Source organism: Pinus tabuliformis, chromosome 1_1 (assembly GCF_031772625.1).
Source record: "Pinus tabuliformis cultivar Carrire ecotype Pingquan chromosome 1_1, CPIR1, whole genome shotgun sequence".
NCBI lineage: Eukaryota > Viridiplantae > Streptophyta > Pinopsida > Pinales > Pinaceae > Pinus > Pinus tabuliformis.
Window position 1 is genome coordinate 35,374,358 of NC_142297.1, and position 24,578 is coordinate 35,398,935.

Consider the following 24,578-nt stretch of genomic DNA (forward strand, 5'->3'; position numbering starts at 1 on the left):
TCTCCGAAACTGGCTTGGAATCTTGCTTGAGACTCTTTGTGCTCAACAACACTCTAGCCCTTGTGTTAAACAACTCCAAGTTATATCAAATTCTGAAATTCAATTGACAAAAGACCCCAAAGGAAGGCCTCCTTTAGCATTTATACTTGCTGGCCCAAACACTCTCCTCGGTGGCCCCCGCCTTTCCTCCAACTCGTCCTCTCTCTCTCTAGAGGTGTGCATTGCCTCCATGTGGCTTGCTGTGTGAGTGTGGGGTCCACTCACCTACACACCTAAGTTCCCAAAATGCTAAAAAATACCTCCAAAGTCAAAATTACAAAAAATTGTTACACTTAGCAACTTTATGGATAGGGGATATCACAACCTTCCTCGCTCAAAGGGAGTTTTGAGCTTGTGTTGTTCAGGAGGTCCTCTTCATGTTACAATGCCTAGCATGGAGGGACATAAAAAGTGGAAGGGACTTAACTAAGTGTGTGGGAAGTGTGAGAAGCATGCATGTCTGAGAACATGAGTAAGAGGTTGTTCAAAGTCTAGTTCAGAGACAAGCATGGGAGCTGTGAAGAACATTTTCATTGGAAAGAGGGAGTGTTGAGATTTTGTACCTCAGAAAGTGTTTAACCATCTTTAATGCATGGCCTAGCACCAAATTGACAGGGGCAAAGAGGACCCAGAAGTTGATTTTGTGAGATACAAAATCAATGTGCTTTTATAAGTAAAAGTTGTGCTACAAGTGTGTTTTCTCATAAAGTGAGATTTAGTGATCCATGTGAGCATGACTTGAATCATGATCTTATCCATCAATTAAGATTTAACCTGAGCCATTTATTTCTTATGAAATCCTATAAAAGCACAGTGAGGGTTAGAGGCAAATCATTAACGAGGGCATTCATCCTTGAGAGATTCATGTGACGATGAGAAATTAACGAGAGAATCATTAATAAGGAGAGAATGAGGGTTTGAAGCTTGCTCGGAGGAGCTGAATTTTCTGAAGGAGGAGGCCGAATTTCTGGAGGAGGGTGAGTTTTCTGCTGCAGTTTTGGCACAGAAATCGAGGACTGTACAGTCCTGACATCAGTCATATGGTACAGTGATGTCATCTGCATTTATTACCAGTTCAGAAACTGAGAAGAATGGGCAGAAAATTCGAGGAATTCTGCTCTGCTGTTGATCTGCGGGCACAAATTTCTAGGAAAAAAGACAGTGCATTTATGACATTACGGCCAGGCTCTGCTGAGTAATTTCTGCTATAATTTTCTCATCAATTCTGCTGTAAATTCTCTGATAATTCTGCCTTGTAAATTCCAAGATGAAGAAGAAAATAAAGCCATCATTCGCTGGGTTTTCCTCTTTGGGTTTTTGCCCTGGTCATTGACCAAAATTACTTGAATACTTTGTGTGATTAAGCATTTATTGTTTTCAGCTAAATGTCTTGAAGATTCTTGTTGTGAAATGAGTAATTACTGTTTTCACTAGAATTTCACTTATGTTATCCTCTTGATTGGGTAGATTCTAGCACTTGCCACTTGTTGGTCATGCTGATTTGACATGACATGTTGGTAAGTGATTTAACACATCTCGAAGTTAAAGGTATATATTTGTTGCTGTAATAAGAGAATTTAGATCTGTGACCTAAGGGCTGCAGCATCGTGGTATTGAACTACATGTGTATGGTTTTTTTCTCTTGGGTTGCTGTGTGAAATTGGGTTGAAAAGAAGTGAAATATTACTACTGTAACTTAATATTTCAGATCAGCTGCAACTCTGGAAGTTCACAGGGAATAAATTTGGAAAATCTCAATGTTGAGGTGAAATTTTGGAAGTTGCATTAATTTCCCGAATCTCGAAATTTCTACAGCAAAAATCACTGGATCTCAAGACCTTTGTTTTCTCCCATACTATGTAATATACCATCTTTCCTCCATAAGGCGAGATACCTCTCACAACTGGATGTCCAATCTCCGTGGTACCCAATGAATTAGGTTTTCCTAGACCAAAGCACCTGCCCTCAGTGTTCAGTGCTAAACTTGATTTTGATGAACAGTGGGAAGCACTGCTGGACCCTTGTTTGATATTGCAAACCTGCATGGTCCATTATTGGCATTTGACATGTCAGTGTGTCACTTGATCTTCAGAGTTGGACATATCTCCTGCAACATTCGCTTTCAGAAATGTTAAAACAGCACCTCAATTCCTAATCTGGAATTTCCTATATAAATTAAACTTGCAGCAGCATTCCTACCAGGAATATATTCATGTTCTTTACAACAGAGCCTTTAACCTTCCAGCCATTTTGCCAGTAAATTATGTGTCCAACCTGCATGGTAATTTTGCAAGTGAGTGTTCATAAATGATAAACCCTTGCGGTATACATGAATAGTTTTGATGTCTCAAACTGGGAACCTGGTAATAAAACAAGCCTTCTCTATCATTCTGGTAAAATGGAAGAACATATACACGTCTAATAATTTGGATAAATTCAATGGAGGTTACTGTACCCACAAACAAGTACATTTTCCGTTTGGGTTATGCTGAACCTGCCCAAATTACTAGTTATGTGGATGTGGAAGTAGAGAAGAGCTTCTGAAGAGCTCAACCAAAGATTTTATACTGCAGGTGTGCTAACATTGTTCAATGTCGAAAACATATGACAGATTTTCTATCAGTATATCTATCATAACTGAACTGGATTAAAACCATTGCTTATGAGTTGCTTTTCCCTGTTGACATGAGTCTTATCACAAATTTCTTTACTTAGCAAAAGGAGTTCAAAGAGAAAACAGGTTTACACAAACTGTTTGTGTAGAAGATGGGCAAATCTGAAGTTTTCCAGAGGATTTTTTTTCCAATATATTCAAAGGATGGTTGTTAAAATTGGCAACTAGGGCCAAACTCCATGTGGGTCATCTTATTAATGGCATCTGATATTTTTCTTGGATCCCTCTCATCGAGAGGTGTAGGATTGATCTAAAGATCATCCGATTCCGATAAGTATTCATGGAGATATGAATTTATTTGTGTTATGGGACAATTCGTCAAGGTCGGCCAGCAACTAAACTGCCCCCACTTGTGCTCCACGTTTTGGTATAAATACAAGTGCCTTGCAAGTCATTTGAACACACAACTCTCTTGAGATTTCTTCTTCTCCACTTGTTTTGGGTTTTAGTGGAAAGAAGAATCTCTAAAGGGAAAAACGCAGTTCTAGAGGATGATGCTCTAGCTGTAGAAGGTGGTCTAGCCGCAGTCCAAGAAGGGAGATCTAGCACAGTGAAGGAGGCCTAACAGCTGACCCTAATGCAGTCCTATCATGCCCTAGCCGCAGGTGTTATCATGCCCTAGCTGAATGCAGCCATGCCCTAATCCTATATGCTGTTTTGAAAGGGTTTGAGACAGCCCTTGGACGCAGCAAAAAGGGATGCCCTAACTGCAGTCAAAAGAGGCTCCTAGCCGCAGCAAAAGACAGATCATTGAAGGGAGATCTATCCATGTTTAGAGGAGCTTATATACGCAGCCTAAAGAGGCTCCTATATGCTGCCCAAACCTGCCCTAATCCGCTGCCTAAAGAAAGCCCTATTCGCAGTCTAGAGAGACCTAATCCAAGGTCATCCATCCACAGTCTAAAGACCCTATTTTGCTGTCCAAAAGGAAGCCCTAGCTGCAGCAAGGAAAGGACTGGACAGCGTGGACATTTGAGGGCTATTTCAGGGGTCTGTTTAGAGGACAGTATGACTGATTGGAGGAGGCCGAGACAAGGAGGGTTTGCTGGAAGGTACAACTACTGTTTGAGGGTGACAAGTCCATACATTAGGCCTGAATCTGCCCTAAAGGAACAGCGTGACAGCAACAGCTAGAAGGAGTATTCAGCGTGGAGAAATAAGGCTGCTCTGAAGCTATTTCAGGAAGACAGTGAGGCTATTTAGGAGGGCAGAATTAGGGGAGCTTAGGATCAGATCCGTTGAGGTATCATTGGAGGATCAAGGATCATATTTGTGCTGCCTAGAAGCTACAGGAAGACTGTGTGTCAGGCCGCAGGCCATGACACCACAGTCAAGGATTTGATGACCGTTAGATAGGACTGTCTTGACATAATGAAGGCTGCCCTATCTGCTGTTAATGCAGCAAATAGATAATGATGGGCATCATGATGAAGTGTAGTGCAGCATTGATAAATAAATGCTACAATGAGATGCAGCATGATGGGCACAGTGAGGTTCAGTATGAGGCAGCACTGGTGGGTGCAGTATGATGATAAGGTATAGCTTGATGATGCAGCAGTATGATGTGTGCAGCATGGTAATGAGGTCCAGCGTGATGATTGAGTGCATCACAGTGAGGTGCCGCACATTGAGGAGAAGCATGGTGATGGAGTCACTTTGGATCAGTGGAAGCAGTATGCCTTCTACTTAGCTCAGATCAGCTACCTCATATGCTATCTTCGTAGAGAAGATCTCTGCTCTTATTTAGATAAGTCAATATGTTGACTTTTGATGTATATGTACTATCTCTCTCTCTCTGCTGAACTATTGAAGAACATATAAGAAGAATTGATCAAGGGTTTCCCCACATTGGGGTTTGTCCCTGGCTAGCGCCACATCTTGTGTCCTCTTGTCTTGGCTTGTCTTTTGTGATTTATATTTATGTTCTATCTGGAGTTTACTTTAATGCTGATGTGATTGCTAATCTGGAAAAGCTATTGAGCTAGCTGTGAAAATTGAAATAAATTGCTCTAGCATAGAACATACTTAAATTTAACATGGTATCAGAGCTGAGGTGAAGACAATGCCCAAAGCAAGAGTGAAAGAGAAATCACTGAGGATAGTTGGGAAAGGACAAAAGGATCAATGGGTTCCTCATCCCTCTTCAAATTCACGGAGGGTGAAATCAAAGCAGAGAATATTATCAGAATGGCGCAACGAAATATGGCCTACCTAAAGATCACTTCATTGGGAAGACCGGATCTCAGGTGGAAGGAAATGCAGATAACTAGTTCGGCCATTATGCGAAGGAGTGTCCGAATCGCAGGGACACGTCACTTGATGATGATAACAATCATTCCAGGGACATCTTCAGTGGTCAGAGGAATGACAGGTAATGCAGGTCATCAAGGTAACGACCGACTCTTCAGAGAAAGCAAGGAACCACCCTAGGTATGAAGAACCAAATGTTGTTTCTGATAAGATAAAGAAGCGCTATCTTGTATTGGCCCTCTCCTTCAGATTCTTCGGGAATTTGGCTTATCGATTATAGTGCTTCAAGGCACTTCATCAGATAGAAGGGTGCTCTCTCTAATTTGGTAGAGATGGAAACAATCGCAAGATTATACTTGGAGCCGATGCCACCTATCCTGGAAAGGGTGTAGGGAATGTTACCCCTCAATTGAATGAGGGTAACTCGATCCATTTACATAATCTCTTTTATGTGCCTGATCACAAGAAGAACCTGGTGCCCATTTCTGCAATGGAAGTCAAAGGTTACAGGGTGGCATTCATCGATGGAAAGGTACGTGTTTATGAAATTTTCAAAGATGTTTTTACTGATGGGTTCAAGGTTGGCAGTGTGTGTCAAGTTGCAGGATGGTCCATTGGGGATCATGACATATCTCATCTATAACACCTGAGATCTACTTTATGAGGCCCTAACCGATGTGAGTTAGATGGTGACTTGGATACCTGAATTCAAGAAGAGCATGAAGGTACATGTCTGAGATGTACCGAAGGAAAATCTTACAAGGGGACCATTCCCTTCATGTAGCAAGTCCACAGGTTTGGAACAACCCGAGGGGTTTGAGATTCATGATTGGGAATCTCATGTATACAGGTGGAAGAAAGCCCTCTATGGCTTGAAGTAAAACACCCTGGGCCTAATATGAGAGGATTGATAGCTGTCTGATGAAGCTGAGATTCACTAAAAGTGAAGTCGATCTAAACTATTGTTTTAAGGTTGTGAATGATAGATCTCTCATACCGGCACCTTTTGAGAAACGACCTATTTCAGACAGGTGCAGACCCTCACTTGTAGAAGTAAGAGGGAGTTGGATTCCAGATATGGAATGGTAAACTGCAAGCCCGTGACTACCTCGAGGATCTTAACTTTAAGAAGTTATATGGTGGTGATGCCGGACCAGATTTGGGAAATGCCTCTGAGTTTCATAAACTCATATGCATTGATGTTCTTGGTGAACTTCTGTCCGTATATATGCTTTGTAGTTAGCATGGTGAGCTCATATTTGGTTGAGCCTCACTAGATTGGTGCTAAGAATCTTCTGAGATATCTTCAGGGTACAATATGAAGCTGCATGATTATTCGAATGCTGACTAGGCACGCAGTGTGGAGGATCGTTAGAGCACTTCCCAATGTTGGTTCTCTCTGGATTCCGCTTCGATATCATGGATGAGCAGGAAACAAAAGTCGATTGCTATAAGCACCCCTGAGACCAAATACATAGCTACGAGTATGATCTCGTGTGAAGCTGCCTGGTTGTGGAAGCTCATCAGTGAGCTGTTTGTACACATGATGAATACCACTGTGATCCTTTGTGACGACCAGGGGGGATTCCATTATTGAGGAATCCCGTATTCAATGATTGCTCTAGCAGATAGACATCAGATACTACCTTTCCAGGGATATGGTAAGTCGATGAACGAGGAGGCTCCATTGCATTGAGACTGATGTACAGGTCGTAGACACTTTGTCAAAGCCTCGGGGAAAGGTCAAATTTGTGATTTTCCCGAACGACTTGGAGTCGTTGAGACACCTTCGTATAAGGGTCCTACATGTTGCATGCATTGAGCCTTGGGAGCTCTGGGGGGCTTGGGGTACTTATTGGAGTGACATACGACCACAGGGCTACTTACCCTCCCTTGGTGGTGAGCTATGTACAGGGTGATAGGTTCAACCTTTCCCTGTGATACCTCGTGGCGACTATGGAACAGGATGATTAGTTCTCCCGTGGAAACTATGGAACAAGATGATTAGTTCTCCTGTGGCAACTATGGAACAGGATGATTAGTTCTCTTGTGGGGCGGGATGATTAGTTCTCCCTTGGCGACCAATGGACAAGATGATTAGTCCTCCTGTCGTGGCATCCTACCCATGCAGTCTGGGACTCATGGGAAGTACCTCTCATTTGATCAATGAGCAGGGAAATGGGGTTTGGGACCATAGTAGTACTATCGATGGACGCATCGTTGTATCTACCGTACTCCCTATGCTAGGATGACCTCCATTGATCTGGGATCAATATGAGTGGTTTGAGAAACTCTCTTGTGATATTGATCAATAAAACTGACTTCGGGTCAGTAAGAGTGATATGACACACTCTTCAGATGAAACTGGCTTCGGGTTAGTAGAGAATGGTATGAGACATTCTCGATCAATTCTTCTTCTTCATGGTCAGTGTCACAGGGTTCGTCGAACCTAAAGGTTGAGGTCCGAAATTCGGCGAATTTCAAAAAAAAATCTTAAAGTTCAATTAGGTTCGCGCAGGTTCGCCTTTATCTTAGTTCCTGGCACCAATTAAATTACATTGATGTTTAACCTTAAATTACTTTAATGTTATTTGACATCGACTTTTAAATTAAATTGCTTTAACCTTACAAAACATTATTTAATCGAAAATATCGATGTTTAAATTAAATTAAACATCGATATACTTCAAGTTAAATTACATACATTGATGTTTAACCTTAAATTACGTTAACCTTATTTGAGATCGACATTTAAATTAAATTGCTTTAACCTTACAAAACATTATTTAACCAATTTCGATTAAATCAAATTACGGTATGCAGTATTAGACGCGATTTATTATTATCAAGACTATAATTATTAATAATTATTACCTTGGTAGTCTGCAACGGTTAAGGCCGGGACCCACATTACAAACGACGACCTGCCGCAAGCCGATAGGGAGATGTGGGGGAATAAAAGTTAATGTCACAGGTCACGCTTGAAAAACAACAAATTAAATCTCATAATAAATTATATACAAACCTTATGGCAATGCCTTTAAGACTTTAATACAGGCCATTTGAATTCCCTAAGGCATGATTTCAAATCTTTTAATTTCAAATCACTGGAACTTAGAAAAGAAATACGTTGGACCGGGCCGCTCAGAGTCTTAAATATTTTACGAGAATTATTTTTAATATATTTTAAATTATATTACATTAACGAAATTAGGGTATTGTTATTTTAAATATTATAAATTAATATAACTTATATTTCTGGAAAATTATAAATATTATAAATTTATTGGTATAGTATATGAAAAATTATAAATATATATTAATTAAATGAATATAAAAGATTTATGTAATTTTAATTATTTTATATATATTTTTAAAATTATATACATGAACGAACCTAATGGCGAACCTCATACGAACCTCATCAAAAAATTCGAACTCGAATCGAACTTAATTGTACTCGAATTCGAATTCGAACCCGAACCATGTGACATTGTTCATGGTTCAGCAGAGCAGTGCAGGGCACTGATGGCAGACATAGTATAGTCGAACATATGGATCAGTGGATGGAGTTCTACCTAGTTGAGAGGGAGTGTTAAAATTGGCAACTAGGGCTAAACTCCATGTGTGTCATCTTATTAATGGCAGCTGATATTTTTCTTGGATCCCTCTCATCGAGAGGTGTAGGATTGATCTAAAGATCATTCGATTCTGATAAGTATTCATGGAGATATGAATTTATTTGTGTTATGGGACAATTCGTCAAGGTCGGCCAGCAACTAAACTGCCCCCACTTGTGCTCCACGTTTTGGTATAAATACAAGTGCCTTGCAAGTCATTTGAACACACAACTCTCTTGAGATTTCTTCTTCTCCACTTGTTTTGGGTTTTAGTGGAAAGAAGAATCTCTAAGGGAAAAACGCAGTCCTAGAGGATGATGCCCTAGCCGCAGAAGGTGGTCTAGCTGCAGTCCAAGAAGGGAGATCTAGCATGGTGAAGGAGGCCTAACAACTGACCCTAATGCAGTCCTATCATGCCCTAGCTGCAGGTGTTATCATGCCCTAGCTGAACGCAGCCATGCCCTAATCCTATACGCTGTTTTGAAAGGGTTTGAGACAGCCCTTGGATGCAGCAAAAAGGGATGCCCTAACCGCAGTCAAAAGAGGCTCCTAGCCGCAGCAAAAGACAGATCATTGAAGGGAGATCTATCCACGTTTAGAGGAGCTTATATACACAGCCTAAAGAGGCTCCTATACGCTGCCCAAACCTGCCCTAATCCGCTGCCTAAAGAAAGCCCTATTCACAGTCTAGAGAGACCTAATCCAAGGTCATCCATCCATAGTCTAAAGACCCTATTTCGCTGTCCAAAAGGAAGCCCTAGCTGCAGCAAGGAAAGGACTGGATAGCGTGGACATTTGAGGGCTATTTCAGGGGTCTGTTTAGAGGACAGTATGACTGATTGGAGGAGGCCAAGACAAGGAGGGTTTGCTGGAAGGTACAGCTACTGTTTGAGGGTGACAAGTCCATACATTACGCCTGAATCTGCCCTAAAGGAACAGCGTGACAGCAACAGCTAAAAGGAGTATTCAGCGTGGAGAAATAAGGCTGCTCTCAAGCTATTTCAGGAAGACAGTGAGGCTATTTAGGAGGGCAGAATTAGGGGAGCTTAGGATTAGATCCGTTGAGGCATCATTGGAGGATCAAGGATCATATTTGTGCTGCCTAGAAGCTACAGGAAGACTGTGTGTCAGGCCGCAGGCCATGATACCACAATCAAGGATTTGATGACCGTTAGATAGGACTGCCTTGACATAATGAAGGCTGCCCTATCTGCTGTTAATGCAGCAAATAGATAATGATGGGCATCATGATGAAGTGTAGTGCAGCATTGATAAATAAATGCTACAATGAGATGCAGCATGATGGGCACAGTGAGGTTCAGTATGAGGCAGCACTGGTGGGTGCAGTATGATGATAAGGTACAGCTTGATGATGCAGCAGTATGATGTGTGCAGCATGGTAATGAGGTCCAGCATGATGATTGAGTGCAGCACAGTGAGGTGCAGCACAGTGAGGAGCAGCATGGTGATGGAGTCACCTTGGATCAGTGGAAGCAGTATGCCTTCTACTCAGCTCAGATCAGCTACCTCATATGCTATCTTCGTAGAGAAGATCTCTGCTCTTATTTAGATAAGTCAATATGTTGACTTCTGATGTATATGTACTATCTCTCTCTCTGCTGAACTATTGAAGATCATATAAGAAGAATTGATCAAGGGTTTCCCCACATTGGGGTTTGTCCCTGGCTAGCGCCACATCTTGTGTCCTCTTGTCTTGGCTTGTCTTTTATGATTTATATTTATGTTCTATCTGCAGTTTACTTTAATGCTATTGTGATTGCTAATCTGGAAAAGGTATTGAGCTAACTGTGAAAATTGAAATAAATTGCTCTAGAATAGAAGATACCTAAATTTAACCATGGTCTTGGGGCATGCATGTTTGGAGAGGGTTAAAACTGAAATCATGCAATCTTCTCATCTTAATTCTAATAATTGTTGATCGAAATAAAAAATTGTTTGGTGCTTGTCTAACTTTGAGGGCTCAGGGTATAAGCTATAAGTTAAATATCCACCAGAAAAGCCTTAGGGCATGCATTTTTTGAGAGGGTTGAGTCTGAAAAGCATGCAAGCTTCTTGTCTCAATTCTGAGTTGTTGACAGGGATAAACCTTTGTATGGAGTTCATCTACAAAGGATTATGGTATAAGCCATATATCCACCTGAAAAGGTTTTGAGTTTTTCCAGATCAGATTTCTGATTCTGAAAAACACCTAGATTGCCATAAACCACTGCTGGGACGTTTCTGGAAGGCCTGTAAAGTTTAAACTATGTAGTGTTTTCTGACAATTCCTGAAATATTCCAGCAGTTAATTTATTTTTCTGGAATCTACCCAACAGTTCCTGGCCATTTCCAGACTGTTGATTTGTGGCAGAAGTTTCAAGCAGTCTTCAGGTAGAAGTTTTACAATTATTATTATTATTTTTTTAGTTTTTAAAAGAGAAAAAAAAGGTGTAAGAGTTTAGAAATTAGAAGGTTCTGTATTTTATATGTTAGATACTCTTCTTTCTTGACCTTCAATAGTATGTACACCTTTAGGCAGGCTGCAATATTAATCTTCTAAACTTTCGATTTATTTCCTAATATTTTTGTTAATATCTAATATTTTTGGTTTATTTTGCTAGTATGCCCTCTGAGTCCTTACCCAGAAAAGCATGGAAAGTGTGAATTTGCTGAGCCTAGATCAATATTTGTTGAATGGTGGCTTATCGACAGTCAAAAAATTTATATATGTTTTGTCTTCGGTAGTAAATTTTGAATTTTCCGAAGGTCTGGCTCTCTGTTTTTGTCTACCAAGCAATTCTTGCATATACTTTCCACCAATCCTGATATTGATTTGTCAATCTTTCAATTTACAGTTGCTGCAGATCAAAATGAACCAGTGCAAATGAAGTTGCATAAGTCATTGAAGATTTGGACATTCTATGTTGACTTGGAGGAGAGTCTTGGAACACTAGAGTCAGCACGTGGAGTTTATGAACGGATACTTGACTTGAAGATTGCTACTCCACAAATTGTTATAAACTATGCACACCTTTTGGAGGTAAAGAACGTTTTGTCCCTTGAAGTTTCTTTTGTATTTGATGCTTTAACACAAATCTTGTTCACAGATGCCATATGCATATATATTTATTTATTTTTTATTTTTTGGCTGTCAGGAGAATAAATATTTTGAGGATGCATTCAAGGTTTATGAAAGAGGTGTAAAGATTTTCAAATATCCACACGTCAAGGATATTTGGGTCACCTATCTCTCAAAGTTTGTAAATCGATATAAAGGTTCAAAGCTGGAAAGAGCTAGGGACTTATTTGAGCAGGCTGTTGAGAAGGTTTGTCACTTTTTTAGCAAAAATGCAATTCTCATTTTTTTTGGAGTATTAAAGGCTTTGCTATCTTGTGCATTGGAAGTTTGTAGATATTTTGTCAACTGTCAGAAACATATTAACAATATTGATTCTTCGAGAATTCTTGTTTAATGTGGCAAATATGTTTCATCTAAATTGGAGTCATTGTTGCATATTGTCCCATGACAACCATTATTTTCTCTTTAGAGGATGCTGAATTTATAACCACAGTTGCAAGCATTGTTATTTTTGTTTATCTTATTTTTTCTTCTAACCTTTCAACTCTTTCTAGTTGCAGTGCTGTTTATACTTAACTTCAACATTCAGAACTAAGGAGAACTGATGCTTTGATATATGTCCTCTTCTGTTCCAACCTGCCTGATTGTCAAGATCATGTGCTTTTGTTACTTTGTTTGTGATGTACCTTGCAATGCTCATGGGATGCCATAGGGATTCATAAGAAAAGGGACAGGCCTATATTGTCCAAAGGACAACAATAATAAATACTAAATGTGAATGATTTATAGGCAGTCAAGAAGACTGTCATATATAATACCTGAACACTATTATGCTAAAAGGTCATGAGCCTGCATTACATTTAGTAATCTGAATAACATAGTCGAGGTATGTTACATGCGCTCTTCTCTAGGAAGCTAAGTTGCACAAAATGGGGAAACGGGTATGAGTTACCGAAACGGGCACGGGTACGAAACGTGACCCCCCCAAATTTTGGAAACGGGGAAACACAATATATATATATATATTTTGTTAACAGAGGAATCGGCAACTGGAGCAGCCTCGCAACTTGCGTTACACGGGGTCGATTCTGACTGCTACCACTATAACCCTTGGGAAACTACGCCTGCCCCTCTCCACAGCTCCGGGTTAGTCTGGGGGAATTGAACTCGTGACCTTCAGTACGGAGCCTGCCTTTCTAACGAACTTCACCGCATTGTGATTACCAACTCGCCTACCCCCGTGGGGCTATATATATATATATATATATATATATTAGGACATTTAAGAAATATGTGCAATCATAAAGCATACATGATACATTTTAATTTATTACATTATGATTAAATTGTCAATTGTCAATGCATAAACTATAAATCTCTAAATTTACATCACATTTACTCATGAATGATCACATAATGAAAATAGCAATATCCAAAATCAGCGACGAGAAATTTTTAATTTCTTGTCTCGTACTTGATTGGGAGTCTCCTCCTACATAGTCGAATGACCTTAGTTCTCTTGATTAAATACAAATTCCATACCCTAGTACCCTAGGTGCTTTTGATTATTGGGAGTCTCCCCTGCATAGAGGGCTTGGTTCTCTTGATTAAATACAAGTTCTATACCCTAGTACATGACAAAATCCAATGGAAATATTGCAATCACCCCAATCCTAAAATCCGGAAAAACAGATAAGTCAGTTGGATTTTGAGTGAGATCTAAAATTCTACTTTCTCCATATGAAATCCAATGAGGGCGAAACCACTCTCAAACATCCCGAGATTTCACAACTGCTGAAATTGCAGAAATAAAACACAACAAAATTATGACAGCCACACAGAAAACAACACAGTGATTTTTGGTCAATGTGACTGTGGAAAAACACCCTACAACTCTTGGGGAAAACTAGTTTGAGAGCTCTTCTTTATTTCTGAAAATGCTTTTACAGAGAAACTGAAATACACAGTAAAAATTCCAGCAACCACAAATTACAACTTATCTTGATTTCTATGCTTGAACTCCACCTCGAAAATCGTGCCAATTAGCAAATAGCCAAAACTGAAATTTTTATACCAATGAAACAACATTAAATGCTGTATGGCCAGCCTCGAAAAATGTGCCCAAACTTGCTGTCTCTCTTCCTCGATTTTTTTGCCTTTCTCCTGCTGTACGATTTTTCATTGGGATGCATGCTAATAAATGCTGTTGCCCAGATTTGCTGAAATGTCTTCTTGCTGCTGTCTTTCACTTCCTCACTGCTAAGAAATTCTCTCTTTGCTCTCTTTTCTCTTTCTCTCAAATGCTCATGAAAGAATGAATTGATCTTTTCCTCTTCTCTTCTCTTCTTTATTCTCTAAATGATCTTTTGGGTTACCCTAAGATCTAATGGCTGAGATTCATTTAGATCTAGGGATGAGAATAAATGTGCATTTAATTCTCACTTTTTATTTTTTAACTCACCCAGTTAAATAAAGACCCACTTAGCCTTTTATTTCCATAGTCACTTTTTCACTTTCTAATTCTTCATTCACTTTAATAAAGTCACCTTTAAATTAGAATGTAACTTTACCACTTATAAAGTCACTTTTAAATTAGAATGTAACTTTACCACATATAAAGTCATTTTAAAATTAAATTGACTTTACCACTTATAAAGTCACTTTAGGAGAAAAGTAAAAAAAAAAATTTGGACACTTTTCCCTAGGCCAAAGATCAAAGCCTTAGGGAACCACTTGTCCTCTGGTACCCAAATTTTAACACTCCCTCTTACCGAGGAAAGTGTTCCTCACCACTCCCATCTTGTCTCTGAAGTATACATGCTTGCCCCGTGGTAAGGCTTTGGTGAAAATGTCCGCTACTTGCTCATTTGTAGAAATGTACTCAAAATTGATAACTCCCTTTTGGACATAGTCTCTAATGAAGTGATACTTGATCTCAATATGCTTTGACCTGTCATGAAAAACTGGATTCTCTGTGAGTTTTATGCAACTTTGATTATCACAGTAAATTACTGAAGGTCTCAATGCCTGACCAAATAGACCAAACAACATCTTGCGAAGCCATATGGCCTCACAACTAGCCAAACTAGCAGCCATATACTCTGCCTCAGCTGAACTCAACGCAACTGATCGTTGTTTTCGGTTGATCCACGACACAACTGCCGAACCCAACCCAAAACAACACCCGGAAGTACTCTTCCTATCTGAAGCACAACCTGCCCAATCTGAATCCGTGTACCTTGCTAGTCGCACTCCATCACCGTGTTTATAATCCAAACCAAAATCCACATTCCCCTGCAAGTAATGAAGAATGTGTTTTGCAGCTACCCAGTGCACTCTCCTGGGCTCACACATGAACTGACTCATAGTGTTAACTGCAAAACATATATCTGGTCGAGTGTTGACCAAATACATCAAACAACCAATCAACTCTCTGTATAGAGTAGGATCCACCAACTTGGAATCAGAAGCGTGAAGCTTCTTCTAGTTAGTGATCATAGTTGTAGACATGGGTTTGCAGTCCTCCATGTGAAATCTGCTAAGAATATCCACAATGTACTTCCCTTGTCCCAGGAAGAAATGCCCCTTCTCCTGCCACACCTCCAATCCCAGAAAATAATGCATCAAGCCGATATCCTTCATCTCAAACTCTAAAGCAAGATCTCTCTTGCAGCCCTCAATGAGTCTCTCTGCACCAATGATGATCAAATCATCAACATACAACACCAAAATGAGAGGCTCCTCACCCACCACAATGAAGTATAGGTTCGGATTAGCCTCACTCTTTGTGAAACCCAACTGCTGCAAGTATTTATCAATCCTTGAGTACCAAGCTCTAGGAGCTTGCTTCAGGCCATAGAGTGCCTTTTTCAATCTGCATACATGGGACTCCTTCCCATGCAACTCAAAGCCCTACCACTGCTCAATATAAACCTCCTCCTGAATGAAGCCATTGAGGAATGTGGTCTTCACATCCATCTGGTGGATTTTCCAACCCATCTCTGCTGCAATCGATATAATGGAGCGAATAGATGTATACTGAGCTACGGGAGCGAAGGTCTCCTCATAGTCAACTCCCTCTACCTGTGAGAACCCTCTCGCCACAAATTGAGCCTTGAACTTCTCGATGCTACCATTTGCAGCATGCTTTATCATGTAGAGCCATCTGGAAGTAACAACAGATTTACCTTCAGGCCTCGACACTACCTCCCAAACATTGTTCTTCATAATAGAAGAATACTCCTCCATCATGGCCTCTCTCCAGACCTGCTAGCTGGCTGCCTCCTCATAACTAGAAGGCTCGGAGTCAACAATGCTTGTTACCAATGCCGTGTAACTACAAAACCGCTTAGGTGGTTTACTCTCTCTAACCTGTCTCTTTGGCCCAACAACTGATGCGGCCTTGTGCAAGGTATCTTGAAGCCACTTGGGCTTCCTCTTCCTTTCCCATATTTCTCCCACCGGAGTGAAAGAATCCTCATCATTATCAGAAGCCTAAACTCCTGAAGGCCTGCCAACTGACCTCATGCATGAATCTGTGCCTGTAGATGCTAAAGTACCGTGCGAACTGTCCATTAGTGGACTACCTTGTGAACTGCTCTGCGGACTACCCTGCATGCTGCCCGAAGAACCACCCGCCTGACTCTGAGAGCCACTGCTCACTAATGGACCTGACACTGTAATCGATGTACCTCCTGATCCCTGACCACTGGATCGCTGTGACTGACTCAACTACTCCTAAGGGTCAGGTGACTCTGGATACTCTAACTCTCGTGACCTCTTGAAAGCTCCCTCCTCCTCGAACTTCACATCCCGCTTGACAACTACTTTCCTCTACGCAGGAATATAAATCCGATAAGCTTTCGAGGTCTTGCTATAACCAGTGTTCCACGGGGACTCGCCCCCCCCCTTAGGGGTCTAGTTTCCTCGCTCCCCCGCGCTCCGGGGACTTGGGGACGAGTAGGGGACGTTTCCCCACGCTCCCAAAATGGAGGAAACGCAGGGGGACGTGCCAGGGAAACGTTTCCCTTCCCAGAGGGGACGTTTCCCCACGCTCCCAAAAAAATGGCCTTGCTTATAGTTTATGATTTAATAGACCTAAAGTGGTACAAAGCTACTCATGTTCTGTATGGGGATAACGTCTTGTGCTGTCTTTTGGTTTCAAAGAGCGTTATTTTAGAGGGTCAGTATCATGGAAATTTGTTGGACCATATAGCACGTACATGAATTTTCCCTTTTAAAACTTCTCCATTTTTTCTCAAGTGATGGCTGGATTACAGTGGGGAGATAACTGGAGTGACAGGCAAAGAATATGAGACATTCAGTTTGTGTTTTTAATTTGCATGACATTTGACATACAAACTATGGAAGCAGCACCTATGTCATGTGGGAAATAATTGGGTGGACTATAGACTAACATGCGTTTACTGCAAGCATGACAAAATACTATGGGCAACAAGAAATCTCAGGAACTGTCGTTATATATGAATTTATACAGTTACAAAATTTACATAGACCACAGTTGCTCAGCTTGAATTCTCAGGTCTGAAAATTATTTTCACCCCTGAAATACACTGCTAGTTTGAAGTTTGAACTGCATGGCATTGCTCTAATAAGGTAGACAAATTATCCATGCCATTGTTGGTCACCCAAGTTGGTTCGCAGATGGTCATCCTGCAGTCAATGTCATTTGATAGTAAACTGTCAGAAACTCTTTCATGTGATCTTCTCATCTCTCCTGGAACTAAAACTCTTCTTTCAGCATATGGTGTACTGTCTATATTATATATAATATAACAAACTTTCTAGCTGTTGGATCCAATACAGCTGGACAACCCATTGTAGTTGCCCCTTCTACTGCCAATGCAGTGTTCCTGATCTGTTCATTTACCTTTTCACAGAATTCAGTGGCTACCTTATCAAGCTGAAGCTCTCCCTCTGTCTGACCAAAATCTAAATTAGAATTTGACCAAGCTGAATTAGAATTTTAAATTTATTATTTTATATGATATTATAAATTTGGATAATGTCAAATGATATTCATATCAATGATCATGCTTTGCAGCTTTTCAATTCAAACCAAATTGTCATAGTGGACTCAATTAATAAATTATATTTTATATTTATAAATTTTTAAGACCCTGACGCTCCCCCACGTTTCCTAAAAAATGGTAGGGAGCTTTTGCATAGGCCGCTCCTGCGCCCCCTCGCCCCCTCGCCCCCTCGTCCCGGAACCTTGGTGGAACATTGGCTATAACCCACAAAGATGCCCTTGTCTACAGTGGGCTCTAGCTTGGTCCTGTTCTCCTTGGGGACATAGGAATATGTAAGGCACCCAAAGATATGAAAGTGCCCAACATCAGGCTTCTTCCCAGAAAAAGCCTCCTCCAGAGTCACATTCCCCAAGGCACGATGTGGACTCCTGTTCTACAAGTACACAACAGTGTTGCAAGCCTCTGCCCACAAAAATAAAGGTAACCCCTGATCATGAAGCATGGCTTTGGCAGCCCCTGCAATGGATCTGTTCTTCCTCTCTGCAACCCCATTCTGCTGGGGGTAGTATGGAACTGTGAGCTCTCTCCTAATGCTTGCCTCAGCACAAAAATCAACAAACTCACCAAGGGTATACTCCCCTCCATTGTCCGACCTGAGGACCTTGATCTTCCTACCTGTCTGGGTCTCCACAAGAGCTTTGAACTCTTGAAATCGCTTGAAGACCTCACTCTTGGTCTTCAAGAAATAAATCCAGGTCTTCCTGGAGTGGTCATCAATGAATAAAACATAGTACTCATAGCCACTCAATGACACACGAGACATCTGACCACTCACATCGGTATGTATCAAGTCAAGGATCTCGGTCGCTCTGCTGTCATTGCTGGGAAAAGGGGATCTGGCAAACTTCCCCATAGCACATCCTCTGCATACATCAAGGTGATCAGAACTGAAATCTGGCACACTAGTGGTGATCTCTCACAATGTACTAAAGGCCCCATGATACATGTGCCCCATCCTGTGGTGCCAAATCTCACACAACTCTGAACTGCTAGATCTGTTGTCGGTCCTGTCTCGGGTGCTGCTACTCAATGCCATCAGGGGCTGGAATGAGAACTTGTACACCTTGGCATGGCGCACACCAATCTCTCTAGCTGAAGAAGCTAGAGTTCCCCTAGGATATATAAGCACCTGCCCTCTCCTGAACAACACATCATACCCTCTATCCTCAAGTGTTGAGACGGATATCAGGTTCTTCTTCATTCCAGTCACATATAGAACATTTGACACTTTCAAGGGAGGTTTGGGTCCTCTATCGAATGTCAATGTCCCCACATCGACTGCTCTAACAATGCTGTCATCACCAAGTACTACCTCCATATTAGTATCACCCTCTGAAAGCTCTGAGAAGTACTCTCTGACTCCTGTCATGTGGCGGGAAGCGCCATTGTCAGCATACCAAATGCTAGAAGATGCTCTGCTAGTAGCGGGGAAGGCACACTCCCTTTGAACCTATATGGCAGGTGATCCTGCACTAGTGGCCTCACAAGCTATGAACCCAAACTCCTGATCAAATCTCTCTGAGAAGCTCTCTATCTCTGCAGAAGTTGCCATGGGTTTGTCTTTCCCTTTCTTGTTCTTCTTCTCTGGACACACAACAGCATAGTATCCCAACTTTTGACAATTCCAACATTTGACTTTGGAATAGTCCTTCTCTTTTTTCTGCTGCTTGCCTTTACCTTTGTTTTTGCCTCCACTATTGGAAGCTTGCTTCTTTGCTCTGCCCTTCTTGCCTCTTGCTAACAATGCCACATTGTCATTGGCGCACACCAATCTCTCTAGCTGAAGAAGCTGGAGTTCCCCTAGGATATATAAGCACCCGCCCTCTCCTGAACAACACATCATACCCTCTATCCTCAAGTGCTGAGACAGATATCAGGTTGTTCTTCATTCCAGTCACATATAGAACATCTGACACTTTCAAGGGAGGTTTGGGTCCCCTATCAAATGTCAATGTCCCCACACCGACTGCTCTAACAATGCTGTCATCACCAAGTACTACCTCCATATTAGTATCACCCTCTGAAAGCTCTGAGAAGTACTCTCTGACTCCTGTCATGTGGCGGGAAGCACCACTGTTAGCATACCAAATGCTAGAAGATGCTTTGCTAGTAGCGGGGAAGGCATACTCCCTCTAAACCTGTATGGCAGGTGATCCTGCACTAGTGGCCTCTCAAGCTATGAACCCAAACTCCCAATCAAATCTCTCTGAGAAGCTCTCTATCTCTGTAGAAGTTGCCATGGGTTTGTCTTTCCCTTTCTTGTTCTTCTTCTCCGGACACACAATAGCATAATGTCCCAACTTTTGACAATTCCAACATTTGACTTTGGAATAGTCCTTCTCTTTGTTCTGCTGCTTGCCTTTACCTTTGTTTTTGCCTCCACTGTTGGAAGCTTGCTTCTTTGCTTTGCCTTTCTTGCCTCTTGCTAACAATGCCACATTGTCATCCTCCTCCACTTGTTTGGCTGGCCCAAGATGGTTATTTCTTATCTCATTTTGAATGCAATCATCCCACAACCTCTCCCAATCTAGAAGGTTTTCCTGTGCAACAATGCCATCCACAAAATTCTCCCAAGTCTTGGAAAGACCATTCAAAGCAATTCTCACCAACTCAGTGGATGCAATGATCTCACCTACGGATGCCAACTCATCTCTCACTGAAGTGATCTTTGTGAGGTATACTGTAGCACTGTCAGTCTTAGCCATTTTAATGGCCTTCAGTTTCTCTTTTAGGACCATTTTTCTGTTTTCATTTGAGCTTTGGTAAAGACTGGTCAAGGTTGTCCACATTTCATGTACATAAGTCTTTCCTCTCACATGAGGAATGACATGGTCTTTGAGTCCTTCCAGAATCAATCTTTTTGCCTTAGCATTCTTTTTGTTAAACTTTGCCAACTGTATAGGGTCAGTAGGTACTGCTATTGGGTTCTGTGTGGTATTTACCATAATGCTCCAGACTTCTGCTTCCTCAAAGATGCTCTGGATTCTCTCCTTCCATGCACTGTAGTTGTTTTTCCCATCCAACTTGTCTTCAACTCTCAAACCCAAAGACATGTTTCACTGTCTTATCAAACTGAAATTTTCAAATTTGTGGTAAAGGTTTCTGTTTTCTGTGTAAAAACCAGTTTGCTGTAATTTTCACTTTGCTGTTCCAAACTGCACTTTTCAGCCAACCAACCTCTGATACCATGAAGAAATTTCAACCCCCACTCCGGTTATCAGTTTCCCTTATCACTCCATGCATTTAGTTTTAAATCCAAGCATGATAAAAATTCCAAAATCTGGAAATGATAATATTTTTCTGAAAACACAAATTTAGAGATTTCACAATTGTTGAAATTGTAGAAATAAAACATAGCAAAATTATGACACCCACACACAAAAAATAACACAGTGATTTTTGGTCAATGTGACCCTGGAAAAACCCCCTACAACTTTTGGGGAAAACCAGTTTGAGAGTTTTAAATCCAAGCATGATAAAAATTCCAAAATCTGGAAATGATAATATTTTTCTGAAAACACAAATTTAGAGATTTCACAATTGTTGAAATTGTAGAAATAAAACATAGCAAAATTATGACACCCACACACAAAAAATAACACAGTGATTTTTGGTCAATGTGACCCTGGAAAAACCCCCTACAACTTTTGGGGAAAACCAGTTTGAGAGCTCTTATTTATTTCTGAAAATGCTTTTACAGAGAAACTGAAATACACAGTAAAAATCCCAACAACCACAAATTATAACTTATGTCGATTTTCGTGCTTGAACTCCACTTCAAAAATCGTGCCAATCAGCAAACAGCCAAAACATAATGTTTTACAGCAATAAAACAACATTAAATGTTGTACGACCAACCTCGAAAAATGTGCCCAAAACTTGCTGTCCTCCTTACTCGATTTCTGTGCTTTTCTCCTGCTGTACTGTTTTTCCTTGGGATGCGTGCCAATAAATGCTGCTACCCAGATTTGTTGAAATGTCTTCTTGCTGCTCTCCTTCACTTCCTCACTGCTTAGAAATTCTCTCCTTGCTCTCTCTTCTCTTTCTTTCAAATGCTCATGAAAGAACGAATTGATCTTTTCCTCTTCTCTTCTCCTTTTATTCTCTAAATGACCTTTTGGGTTACCCTAAGATCTAATGGCTGAGATTCATTTAGATTTAGGGATGAGAATAAATGTGCATTTAATTCTCACTTTCTATTTTTTAACTCACCCACTTAAATAAAGACCGCTTAGCCTTTTATTTCCATAGTCACTTTTTCACTTTTTAATTCTTCATTCACTTTAATAAAGTCACCTTTAAATTAGAATGTAACTTTACCACTTATAAAGTCACTTTTAAATTAGAATGTAACTTTACCACTTATAAAGTCACTTTTAAATTAAATTGACTTTACCACTTATAAAGTCACTTTAGGAGAAAAGTAAAAAATAAATTTGGACACTTTTCCCTAGGCCAAAGATCAAAGCCTTATGGAACCACTTGTCCTCTCGTACCCAAATTTTAACAGAATTTAACATTACCATGAACTGCATATCAACACTAGGGCCATAAGCTTGAGCATTAGGCTGCCCAACTAAATTAGAAGCGAAAAAAGAAAAAAAAAGACAAAAAAAGGTCAAGTGTTAACTGGAAACTCCGCCGTATGGCTTGGAAACTCATTTCCGGGCGTACTGGCCACGTTTTCCCTTCGTGAAATGGGCCCGTACAGCGCGAAACGAGTTTCTAGGTCGTATGGTACGAGTTTCCTCGTTTCCGGCCGGAAACGGACCCTTGGGCAACGTTTCTTGCAACTTAGCTAGGAAGGGTTTATCTTGTTGAATGGTGTTCTCATTGGTGCCAACGTCAATTCTTGAACACCATTAATATTTGTCTGGATTGCAATGATTGAAGCTCCAAATCTCTAGAAGCTCTGGAAAATCGTAGAAGCCTCGCACTTGTTAATGTTTTTGAGGATGAAGATCAATTGGGTTGCTCCTACAATCGTCATCATTGAATGCTCCTCGTTGTGCTGATTCCAATGATATATAGCATGTCATGAAATTCCTCACGGTTTGCAAGCTTGCCGTTCAGAAGGTCAATTGTTGTGGTCAAAATCCCCAAAGGGCGCTGATGTGGCAACATATTATTGGCTAGACTATGGTGATCTTTTAATAAAGGGGTAAATTTAATTATTGAAGTCAAAAGGAAATTGTACTAATTCAAAATGGTCCTAAACTTGCAGGGAAAATTTGGCTCCAAATGAAATTCAAATTTTCTATCTGTTAAATTATGGTATGTTCTATGCTTAGAGCAGTTTACTTATTTTTCTTCTTATTATCCACAGATTAACAATCACATATACGTTAAGTAAAGTGTAGATAGAACATTAAATGATCAACGGAAAACAAGCCAAGACAAGAGACACAAGATGTGGCGGCTAGCTAGGGACAAACCCCAATGCGGGGAAACCCTTTGATCAAATCTTTTTTTATCTTCAATAGTTCAGCAGAGAGAAATAGTACAAATCTGAATTCTGTAATTTTATATCAGCGACAACAAACCCTAGATCAGCAAAGTCAAACTTGGACAAACTAGCTGAAATTGACCTCTAAAATACTTGGTCAATTTCCGGTCAACTTGCCCTTGAACAGCTTGAAGAAACAACCCTTGAACAACCCCAAAAGTTCAGTGAATTTGCAGATTTCTGAAGTCAATTGCAACCCTAAATTGGGGCAGTCAATACTGGTCAAACCAGAGGTCAGATCGCCTTGATTTTCGTGCCAAAAATTGCAGCTTGCCTATGAGAGGCAACCACACCTAATCCGCACTTCTGGAAGGTCAACGCTAGTCAAAGAGATGACCTGCTGCCCTAATGTCCTTCTTTCTGAGTATTCTTTGCCCTAGGACGTCTTCCTTTCAGCCACACGAGAGAGAGAGAGAGAGAGGCTCCTTTTATGCGTAGGAGAGAGAGAAGATGAGTGAATTGAATTGTCCAAATGAGGAGAATGCTCCTTGTATTTATATGCAAACGTTGAGGTTGAATAGACATGACTGTTGGGCTTCTGAGCCTACATAAGTTTGCTGGCCGACATTGACAATTTGTCCATAATCAAAATAAATTCATATCTCCATAAATACTTATCGGAATCGGATGATCTTTAGATCAATCCTACACCTCTCAATGAGAGGAATCTAGGAAAAATATCGGAAGCCATCAATAAGGTGATCCTCATGGAATTTGGCCCTAGTTTCCAATTTTAACACTCCCTCTCAACTAGGGAGAACTTCATCTGTCAGATGGTCGCTGCTATCCATCCATCAAATGCACTGACCTGTACAACTTGACCCCACTCTGCTCTGCTCTGCTTTGCTCTGCTCGAACTATGAAGAAGAAGAAATGATCGAGGATGTATCATACCATCCTCCACTGACCCGAAGTCAATCTCAGAGTGTGAACCACTCTTACTGATCCCAGATCAATGGAGGTCATCCTAGCATAGGAAGTACGGTAGATACAACGATGCGTCCATCGATAGTACTACTATGGTTCCTATCCTCATTTCCCTTTCTCATTGATCAGATGAGAGGTACTTCCCATGAGTCCTAGACTGCATGGGTGGGATGCCTCGACAGGAGAACTAATCATCCTGTCCACAGGAGAACGAATCATCCTGTCCAATGGATGCCACGGAGAACTAATCATCCTGGCCTACAGGAGAACTAATCATCCTGCTCGACAGTCACCACGGAGAACGAATCATCCTGGCCCACAGGAGAACTAATCATCCTGTGCCACAGTCGCCACGGGGTGTCACAGGGGAAGGTTGAACCTTTACCCTGTACATAGTGCACCACTAGGGGATGGTGAGTCGCCCTGTGGT

The 24,578-nt window shown here is 40.9% G+C and overlaps 1 protein-coding gene across 1 annotated transcript in view; it reads left to right on the plus strand.

Moving 5' to 3' along the window:
* The window catches only part of LOC149211464 (Tetratricopeptide repeat (TPR)-like superfamily protein), a 145,298-nt gene that overhangs the window by 66,363 nt on the left and 54,357 nt on the right, over positions 1–24,578 (plus strand). The window contains exons 3-4 of the mRNA XM_089391506.1: positions 11,439–11,623; positions 11,739–11,909. Of these exons, the coding sequence (XP_089247632.1) occupies positions 11,439–11,623; positions 11,739–11,909 (356 nt within the window). The remainder of the gene's footprint in view (positions 1–11,438; positions 11,624–11,738; positions 11,910–24,578) is intronic.